The sequence below is a fragment of the Cadophora gregata genome, assembly GCF_030347475.1.
Source record: "Cadophora gregata isolate MNR1 chromosome Unknown scaffold_10, whole genome shotgun sequence".
Lineage (NCBI taxonomy): Eukaryota > Fungi > Ascomycota > Leotiomycetes > Helotiales > Ploettnerulaceae > Cadophora > Cadophora gregata.
Window position 1 is genome coordinate 1,941,974 of NW_026695933.1, and position 10,512 is coordinate 1,952,485.

Consider the following 10,512-nt stretch of genomic DNA (forward strand, 5'->3'; position numbering starts at 1 on the left):
GTGAGGGAGTGAGGGAGTGAGGAAGTTAGTAACACGACCTAGTATACGTACGCGGCTGTTTGGAGATTGTGAGGGGCAGTCGCTGGGTCTGGGTTTGGGTTTGGGTGAGGAAGTAAGTGAGTGAGGAAGTGAGTAAGTGTTTGCACTCTTTTGGTTTGAAGATAGAGATTGGTACATTAAGAGTAGAGTGTATCTATGGCCTGGCGCGAGGAGCTTGCCTAGTGTAGCTGAACTTCTTTGCCATAGGTTGTTGACTGGCAATTCGTTTGGGCTTGGGCGCCATGGGCAGATTGCTTGTCTGCTTATCCTGATTCGAGTTGAGATCATACAGCCTAGTCCGGTTGTTGTCTACCAGTACGATACCAACACTTCATAAGCACTCTCACACAAAACACACCTTCACAATAAAAAATGAGGTTCTTTTGGTATAGAAGGAATCTCTGTAGTTATGGAATCCTCTCTATACCAATGGAGATTATTTTTATTTCCATGAATATGGAGCCCTTGCCACTGTAGTGACATCCACATCCCCATCCCCATCCCCATCAAGTACTCTACCTAATCAAACAACGACTTCTCCTCCCACCACTCCCCATCAACCACGCCCTTCACCTCCTTCAATATCTCAAAATACCTCTCAAAACTCTTTTTGTTCACCAGTCTCGCTGACATTTGCTCTCTCAATTTCAAGCTCTTTTCACCCTTCCCCGCCATCCGCTCTTCTTCTCGCTTTACCTTGTCAATCGCGTTGTAAAGTACATCTTTACAATAGCATACAAGGGCTTCCACTTGGCGCGGGGTTAGAGGTTTTTTGTCGAGGCGGGCGAGGAGGACTGTTCCTGTGGGGGAGCAGGAAGAGGAAGAGGTGGACGACCCCCATGTTGGGCTGCGGGGGATGGTGTCGAGGGTGAGGTGGGTGAGAGAAGGGTTATGGTTGAAGTGGTTGCCGCTGTGGATGGTGGTTTGCTTTTGAGGGGAGGTGGTGAGCTGCTGGTCTTGGCTTTGGTTTTGGTAGTTGGAAATGTAAGTGGAACTGTAAGGGGAATTGTAAGAGGCTTTCCCGGCGCGGTGGATGAGGATTGGAATTCCTAAAGATCTGGAGATCGGAATGATGGTTTCTGTATCTATTTCTGTACTTGGACTGTCACCGAGGCTGTTGTTGTTGTTGTTATTGTTGTTTACGCTGTTGTTAAACATAGCGTGATCCTGGGGGATAAGTGCAACCGAGAGGGCTGGCTTCTTGAAGGGTAATGCTTCGCCTTGGTAGTGGAGTCGGACGCCTTGGACTGTATCTTTTCCAGGGAGTTGATACGCTTGCAGGAAGCTTTGCAGCTTGTTGAGATCGCTGAGTTTGAAATCCGAGTAGAAAGGTGGCTTGGGTTGGCCTACTCCTGCTGTGGCGGCGGGGGAGGTGATGGACGCGCCGGTCTTGAGACTGATGACCACTGGACCTCGCCATTGCTGAGCGAGCTCTGTCGGAATCAGTTTTTCGATGCAGTAGTTCTGCAAGGATCCGTCTTCGGCGTAGGAAGATCTGATATCTACGACAAGTGTCGATGTACACTTGGGCATGGTTGAACCTGAGTTTGAGAGTTGTTCCTTGGTGCATGAGGCTGAAGTTGACCTGGTCACGTCCTCGGTGGTGCAAATCGATTGTGCATTAGGCTGATCTGGACCAAGATGGTCTTCGAATAGTGCACTCTCCCACTTCTGTCTATGGAGTCTTGTGTTGATCCATATGAATCGTGGGGTTTCGAGGTCGGAGGGGAGCAAGACAGCCAGTTTGTGTGAGGGTGATGGGCGGGGTGTGGAGGCCATGAAGGTGGCGTAGTTGGAGCAGAGGGTGTGGTGGAGGATGTCGCTGGATGAACAGGGAGCCGAGCAGTAGGTCGCTGATTTGCATGTTTGGCAAGGGGAAGAAGCAAGTTGTTTTCCGGTAAGTGAAGCATTTGGACTGTTGTCGTTATTGACGCCTGGTGCTGGTAGCAAGTTGTTGCACCATGTACAATGTTGGGGGGACATTGTAAGTTGCGTAGTGCGGTGTCGTTGTGATGTAGATTGCAGACGTTCCCTCTTTGAGATCATATAATCTATGAGACTTTGGGAAAATTCGATACGCGGAGTAGATTGTTTGCTTCTTCTGTCAGGCAAACGCAAGTTGACGCTAGTGAATTAGAACGCGCTCTCTGTTCACCTTATATATATATATATATATATCACAAATCATGTGCTGAATGTGATGTATCATATTCGCAAAGTCGTGTTTGATGATCTCTTGAATAGTTAAGTTCGATGTATCTAGACGGACTATTCAAAGATGTTGGTAAGAACACAACATGCTAAGATCCGCAATCATGGACATAGACACGACTGCATTCATTATTTGGTTCTGTTCTGTACGATGTCGCTTTCAAAGTGAGTAATTGCGTTCTTGCTGAAAGTTGAACTGCAAGATCACAATGAAAGGGACTGGCATGATCGCTGGCACAGAGGCAAAATTGGTTGTAGCCTTGTATGTGCTTGATAGAATCTTCTCTAAAATGAGATATGGTGGTAACCACTAAATGGCGACATCCTTGTACTTGATGTTCTCCAGCTGCTGCTGTGAACGGAAGAGAGCAGTTGAGTTCATGTCTTGTATTAAGCCGAATGGTTTGTGGTAAAAGTCTCGCAAATATAAGCTATCAGCAGTCGTCAAAGCATCACCTCCATCCACCAATATCTCAGCACCTTACTTTCTACCCCAGTTCTATCAACCACATAAGGTTTCCAGCCCGCTTACTGACAATCCGCCAACTTGCTGAGCCACACGAGTCAAGCTATCATCGTGGAAGCCACCATCAATTGCTTCTGGCACAGTAGCTTGCTCCCAAGAAGTGTCTCCAGATTTGATCTTCTTTGCCTTAAACTTGTCAAAGAATTCCTCAAACTTGGCTCTCGAGACCAAGTCAGTCAGTGTTTTTTTGCCTTCGATTTGAGCCGATTTCGCACTCAGCTTTGACAAACGTTCATTCCCTGCCTTTCGCATTTTGGGTGTGACCTCTTGTCGGAAAAAGCTTGCAATGGCTTCAATCTGCTGTGGTGTAATATCCTTCATATCCTCTCTCACTACCAAGACCCGGCCGAAAATCTTCCCTGTACCGCTTTGACCTGTATAACCCGAGTCCGGCATACCCCAGTGTCGCCATGTTTTAACAGTTTCGATGTCGAGATATCTTGCGTCATCGTTCTCCATCGTATCGAACCCCTTTCCGGCGAAACGAGCATCGGGATAGATTCTTTGAATGCGGAGAGGAACCCCAATCATACCTGAGACCACAGTGGGATCTGATGGCATGTTGAAGGTATCCCAGATGGGATGGTTGACAGCAACATCAACGCCAATGTACTTGCGACGACCGAGGATTGTCATATCGCCTGTACAAGAGATCTCCACACCTTTGGCTGCGATTCCACCAGAGTTCTGAATGAGAACTGACCAGAAGAGTTTGGCATTGGTGATCTCTAATTCAAGGAGCATGTTCTCCTTCAGCATGCTACCGGAACCCTCTCCATAAACTTTGCAGAAGTCCAAAAATGTCCGGAAGTCAGATAATGTGATTTCTCGATCCACCCTATTGGAGTCCATACTGAGCCCACGCCTACAATAGACAACCAGAGGACCTCCCCAAGGGGAGCTCAGTTGTCCTTTGGTTGTTTCTACCAAGCTGAGATTGACACGGGAGCCGTCGAATCGGAAGGCGTGCCGCATGTAGAGGATGACGGTGTGTTCGAAGTCGAACTTCTTGACATAGTTTGCGAAGATCTCGAAACCCTTACCGTTGGGGTTCTTGTGGTCATCATCAGCAAGGCAATCGACATAGGAAATGGCACCAGTAACTTGATCGTTTGCAACTTTGTTCTTGCCATCAAACCAGATGAATTCTGGTGTACAGCCCTTTTGTTGAAGTGGAAGAATTGGGAAGTAGAGCGCCAGAACGCATTTTGCGGATGGCTTTGGGTGGGAAGAGATGAAGTCCGTAATTTCTCCGCAAAGGACTTGGTGAGAAGGAAGATCGTTGTTTTCGCAGCGACCAGAGCAGTAGTCTGCAGAATGGCAATGGCTGCACTGCATGGTGCTTGGCTTGCCATAAACGCAGCAGCATGGGGGAGCCATGACGCTTTGATGATGGCAGTTGGTGATGATAGTGTGGTTGAAAGACGTTGTCTTTGTTGTTGTAGGAAGATGTTTGGTGCGGATGTAGAGTTGGAGAAGATAGTTGTTATACCCGGCTAGGGAAACATCTCGGAGATTTTCTTCGGCCGGTCTGATTGATACAAATTCACTCAAGTGTTGACGGAAAACCCGTTCTGGTTGCTATAAATTTCATCGCTACTCTACTCAATGGGAAAGGGGATGTTGTCCAGCCCAGCCCAATTTAGAAAACAAATGTCATAGCAACCTATTTAGATGTGATTTCACACGTTCTTGAGGAACCATTCTTTTTAGCACAGGGTTAGAAGATATAGCAAGGCTTTAGAATTCACGTCTAAGATGAACTTTCCCCTGCAAACGACGATATTCCAGGGCAAAAGCCTTGCTACGATCCGGACCATGTCCTCGTGGAAACGAGGTTGCATGTCATAGAGACTCAACAAAGCTGCCCCATACTCCACTTTGATAAATGAGCTACCACTATTTTCTCCCATTAAGTACAAGGCGAATTCGAACCTTCTGTGGAGTTTCCTTCGGCTTTACAACCTCGACTTCACTATTCTCTGGAGAAGCATTTGCAACTTTCCTCGCGTACATCTTAGCTGCAACCTTCCCCTTCACTGCTGCAAACAGTTCCGGTCTGCTTTTCTCTACATTCTCAAGCTTATTCAACTGAAAAGCATGATTCAACGATCCAGCCGGATCTTTGAAGGTCTTAAGGCAGGTGGCGAAGTAGGTCAGATCAGCTATCGAGATGTGATCTTTGAAGCGGTAAAGGACAGCTGGTCCAGCCCAAAGACCACGCTGGTCACCCTGTGTCATCTCGAGGATGGAAAGGTTAACCGTTGATCCATCAACGCCACGGCAGTCTCTCAGAGTAAATGTCAAAGGGTACGGAAGCTTGTTCTTGGTGACGAGGTTATGCGTGATTTCGATATTTCCAGAATTGACTTCATCGCTATCCACACTCAGCAGGTCACTTCTCTCCAAAGTGCCCGTCAGTTCGTTCTTCTGAACCTTGAGTCTGTGATTCGACCAGTAGAACTCAGGACCAGTTCCGTCGACTGGGAAGTAGATCGCGATATACGAGTCTTCGTTCGGCCGTGGATTCGACCGACCCCATTCGTCTTTTATTGCGCAGAGAAATTTATGGATCCATTCACCTTCGGCCTGGCAGTGTTTGGTGCAGAATGCAGCATCCTCGCAAGTCGGGCAGAGTGTTGCTTCCTTGCTGTCGCAGAGTGCGCATGGCATTGAACTCATTGTAACCGCGAGGCGAGACTGTTCGATGAAGAAACCGGACATAGCTTCTTTGTTAGTAGCCATTTGGAGTGTTTTTGTGTTGGTTGAAGGAGAAGATTGTGTCTTTGGTTCTGTGATATGGTTAGCACAGCTCACCAAAGGCAAGTGCGATTGTATGCATGGCGCAAATGTGTACGTACCAACTTTGCCTCAGAAAAAAAAACTGAAAATAAACGTTCTGCGAGTTTTTGCCTTTGGTAGTCGAGAAGGGCAGAAGTTTTTGGGTTTGAAAATTTCAACAGTTAAGTCGAAGTTTGAGGCACAGAATCCAACAAAAGTCACCACGGCAACAGGTGAAGCTTATACCAGTTGGACGACGAGTCACAACACATCTTGCCTAATTCACCGTGGCACTTTGATGTAAGCTGAATGCCACGCCGAATACGAAACCCGCATGACGAAATCTGAAGATTCTACAGGAAATGCTGGGTACTATTATCAGAGCCATGCCAGAGTGGAAGAATAATAGCGAGATTGGGAGCCTGGAAAGCCAAATCCGCAGTCACTTGCCAATAAATCGTTGGTGGGACAGTTTAACGCCTATTCGTTGTCATTATTCTCTTTAACACCGATGTGATTATTCTACGGCTGTAGTGTATCTGTCTCCCTAAGTTTAAAGGTCTCCAGATATTGCAACACCTCCCTTGACCTCAATTTCCTCAAGGCTTAGACCTATCTAACATATAATCTAGCTTGCCCTCAGTGACTTCGAACCCCCTCTGATTCTTTCGTGCAAGGTAACTTGGGATAGAGCTTATGAAATTGGCGGGGTTGGACGGCGGACAAAGTTCGATCTTGAACGGGGTAGAGTGGTTGGAAACACAAGCTTGGGTACAAAGCCTACTACCGTGTTAGCAATGATGATGTTTAATTGGCAGAAGCTAGTGGAGTAGAATCTACAAGCTTCTCGGCCATCTACAAGCTAGAATAGAACTTTACCTAGCAAAGATTGTGGTAGGGCCACTGTTCCACAAAGTGCAGTGAGAGTGCTAAAGCTTGCTTTCAAGCAGTGTCATGACTACCCTGGGTTGTCCTCTCGACCGGATGTTGTTGTAAAATATAAGAAGTCCGATATCGATACCACTGCCACAATCTGAAAGGAAATATAGACTCACTTGAAAACTCACGACCACAGACTTCAGAGCTGGCCAGTGCTTCCACAAGAAATAGTCCGCTGGGTATGTATCTGTTCATGAAAGGTGGCAGTGCACTGAACGGGCGGTATCTGTACCTGTAAAGGTCAAAGCCAATGACCTGACTCCTACACTTCCCATCTCCAACTTTAATGGCCAGCGTACATCAAGAGGCAATTTGGCTTCTCCCTCAACACAAATTTTCAGGAGCTGGCCAACGGTAACATCCATTACGTGTCGGTCCAAAAACCGTCGCCATCACAGCCTATACGAGTCGTGGCCGCTCATCCCTTCTGTTACGTCTGCAGCTGTGTAGTACAGAGCAGATGGTAGAGTAGAGCACTCCTCTCATTTGAGACGTCCTAAATCAAGAGGTGAGTAGAGTAAGGGGGAAGATAAACTTTCCTAGTCCTCCAGTAATATCAAGAGCCCCTGTTAGATGTTAGCTTGCACCATATAGAGATTGTTTACAACTAATGGTGTTTTTAGCAGTAGCATCGGTTGATTGGTGGAGATTGAGGTGGTGGGGTATGAGTTATGAAAGATCCAGCTCGGTAAGAAACCCGCGGATTGTATGTTGGATTACGCAGAATACCGGCTGTGTTATCAAACACTATTCTTTCCTCTCGCCCTGTTCAACTAAATGTCGAAATATCCTGAAGCTGACTTTCCATCTCACCGTTGTCCGTTTGGTCCGAACCGACATTTCCTGGATTGCCTAAGCCAACCCTCCACTCCCAGAAACGAGCAGTCCGCCGACCACCGATTGTGTATCGACCGCCTTGTTCAAGCCTTTTTAGTTACCATACAGTTGGCTTGGAGCGAAGGCTCCAGAATTTATGTGCGACTTGTCGGAAGCGGATGGACGAGCCCGTTTCGTGACTCTGAGGGTGTTGGGGACTGCTGATTTTAGCACTAGTGGCGGCATAAAGATTAGTATGACTTTTTGGCGTGGCAAAGACGTTGGATATCAGCAGACTTACCAGAGAGCTACGACAGAGGTCCTTGAGGATATTGTGGTAGGGATAGCAATGTCTTTTGACGCTATCAAAGACGTCTTTTTAGTAGTAGGAATTGGTGGATGCACGACGTTTGCATGTGTAGTGAAGCTGGCGCTAAACCTCCGGAACAGTTTTTAAAAATCTCAAAAGCCGCGATTCGTGCTGAATGATCGCAGAAAGCAACCAAGGCCAATGTTATGCACCATCTCCTACTCTTGGGTATTTGCCAGATAGCCTAAAAGTAGCGGTGGTTAAGTCTGGGGTGGATGTCATACCTGTTCTTGGTAATTCCGACAATATGGTTGGAAGCAATGGTGTAGAAGGGAAATGGGCGCTGCTGATTTGGTACGCCATCTAGAGTGCCTTCAAGTAGAATAATAGGAAGTAAACGTACTCAGGACACCGCGTCCAAAGCTCTAGGGCTGGTCAACTGTCCCGCTCTCCGAATCGAGTCATCAAGGGCTGACCAGGCGTATCACTTCCAGCCGATGTTAACCCAAGAGGGGTAGATCACCGCGCAGATGAGAAGACCTGGCCCATCCACCGATCTACCAGTACTGAACTTGGCAGATCGCGTGGCACCCTCCCATTATGTGATCTGCTCGAGATGTCAGCAGACAGACGAAGCCTGATTACTCAAAGGGCCTTCGTGTCATTTACAAAAGCTTGCTAGATTTTGTCCTCCTAGATGTTCCCAGCTAAATGTTCCTTGTAGTTAACCCTTTGTAGATGACAATGGATAATTCCTCAAGCACCTCGTTTAAGTAAATCTGCTAGACGCTAGCGAATAATTCCCGAAAAGAATAAAAGCGAGAGATGCGGCAGTAGATTTAAAAAAGCTATTTCACTTTGTTGTCGAGTATGAAAGGAAGATGATGTGTCGTCCTCAGCGAGGCGGCTTTTATATTCTATATCGAATGTTTAAATGGATTCCGGATTAACTGAAAATATGTGTTTATTCCTTGGAACGTCTGCTTTTGAAAAGTATTTGTACCCTACAACGGTATCTAGATCGAAGTAATGGTCTCTTTTCTTGAATTGCGAGCAGGACACTCGGTGCGGCGCGCTTGGTGGGGCTAGCAACACAAGGAGGGCGGGCATAAACATACTTCCTGTTATAGCTTAGCGGCTCGCTTCCACTCTCGCCCGGAAGGATTTGGTCGGTCAGTGCGTTCTTTAGAGTTCGGAGACTACTCCTCATTCCACTTGTCCGGTCTTAAATTGACCGTACTTTTCAGAGCTCCATCTCGCCGACCTCTTCCTGTAACATTTGAATTCGATATCGTTCACGTCCTATGGAGTCTCATGTTGTGGTATTTCATAAACTCATGTTTTTTCACTGTTCGTTCTCTCTGTGATCGTCGGGTGCATGAAGTCAGTCGGGCGTTCTCGTAAACGGAATAGATTTGTTTGTCGCTTTCGAGTTCCTTCACTATTTCGATATCGAAATTTTGTTTGCGCGAGAAACGGGCCGAGACTTTCATTATGTACTCGTAAATTGGAAGATTTTCTTTCGGATCATCTTTCCAGCCTTTACATAGCATTTCTCTGTAGATCCCATGAGCCACGGTAGAACGTCCAAATGGGATTCAATTTGCAGCTCATAGAATAAAGTAGAACTGAACGGCTGAGGAAAGGGGAGATGCGAAGTTGCGCAGCTGCGCTCGGCTTAAGACTATTGGCAGGAAGCAAGGCCTGGAAACTAGATTTCACCAAACCCGGACACTCGCGAGGCACCAGCACAAATCTTTGATGCTAATGCGTGTATGGTCTTCTTTCCAGCTTGTGGATGTCGTCATTCCATGTTGTCGTGTCGATTTGGGCCTCGAGTTTAATGCAAAATATGCAAATATGTAATTGTGCACCAGAGCGGAGACGACTTTTAAATCTGCATAAGTACTGCAGGTGGGGCACCCTGGGCATGAGCGAGTATGGTAATACAGACTACGTTGAGCTTTCCCACAATAGGTTTGCGAGACTTCTTTCTGTACCTCATTTACAAGTCATAAGCAACCACTATCACGATAACGGATTGTAAAACTCATCATGGACAAAGAGTATTCACAATTTGGCGAGGAGTGGAAGCCACAGCCCTCGCTGCCCCTGCAAGCCGCAGTATCCAGAGGGGATCACGCTGAGCTCGAACGGCTGCTGAAGATATCAGACAGCATGGTCAATCAATACGAGAAAAATCCCTTCAACTCCCCTTCGAGCACACCCCTCGGAGTGGCTGTAGCGAACAATGATATCACCTCGGTCAAGATTCTCTTGGACCATGGTGCAGATCCACAGCTGCGTCTGCACTGGGATGAAGAAGAGGGCGGCAGCGCGAGTGACGCAGTCTGTGAAGCAGCCGCGCTTGGATTCTTGGAAGTTTTAAGACTATTGATCGGGAAAGGTGGATGCATGATTTCAAGAGTGTTATATCGCGCAGCTAGCTCTGGAAAATTGGAATGTGTTAAGGAGGTCTTTGCGTGGCTGGCAAATAATGAGCGTGGTTCATTTGACGATGGAGTCCCGAGAGGACCAGCGGTGGCATACGAGTTGCAATTAGCGGCCGCTGCTTGGATTGAAGATGTTGTTGAGTTCATACTTACTGATTCAACGCTTGACCAAAAGGGTGTTGATTACGCTTTGTTGCGAGCAATCTTGCCTGAGCCCGATATGGACGAAACGCCCATACACAATTGCGTACGCAGAGGACCCTAGGAAGATGCGCAGAGGAAATGAAAAAAGGTCGTGAAACTGCTATTACAAGCTGGAGGAGATGCCGAAGCCAGAAGCTGTCATGACCAGTATCAATACATGAGGCCGCTTCATGAGATGGCGCGACAGGGTAGCCGAGCAAGAGAGATCTTTGATATGCTATTGGACAGAGGAG

The 10,512-nt window shown here is 47.1% G+C and overlaps 4 protein-coding genes across 4 annotated transcripts; 1 reads left to right on the top strand and 3 right to left on the bottom strand.

Moving 5' to 3' along the window:
* Positions 1-558: 558 nt before the first annotated feature.
* On the bottom strand, positions 559-2,022 carry ONS95_002001 (uncharacterized protein; the record flags this gene model as incomplete). Its single annotated transcript, XM_058495229.1, has 1 exon — positions 559-2,022. One exon carries the CDS (start codon positions 2,020-2,022, stop codon positions 559-561), a length of 1,464 nt encoding a protein of 487 aa, XP_058355540.1.
* Positions 2,023-2,752: 730 nt separating this feature from the next.
* Positions 2,753-4,114, bottom strand: ONS95_002002 (uncharacterized protein; the record flags this gene model as incomplete). The annotated part of the gene is made up of 1 exon (XM_058495230.1): positions 2,753-4,114. The coding sequence occupies one exon, from the start codon at positions 4,112-4,114 to the stop codon at positions 2,753-2,755; it is 1,362 nt and encodes a 453-aa protein (XP_058355541.1).
* Positions 4,115-4,675: 561 nt separating this feature from the next.
* On the bottom strand, positions 4,676-5,618 carry ONS95_002003 (uncharacterized protein; the record flags this gene model as incomplete). The annotated part of the gene is made up of 2 exons (XM_058495231.1): positions 4,676-5,502; positions 5,594-5,618. The coding sequence occupies 2 exons, from the start codon at positions 5,616-5,618 to the stop codon at positions 4,676-4,678; spliced, it is 852 nt and encodes a 283-aa protein (XP_058355542.1).
* Positions 5,619-9,677: 4,059 nt separating this feature from the next.
* Positions 9,678-10,512, top strand: ONS95_002004 (uncharacterized protein; the record flags this gene model as incomplete). Its single annotated transcript, XM_058495232.1, has 1 exon — positions 9,678-10,512. One exon carries the CDS (start codon positions 9,678-9,680, stop codon positions 10,338-10,340), a length of 663 nt encoding a protein of 220 aa, XP_058355543.1. The 3' UTR covers positions 10,341-10,512.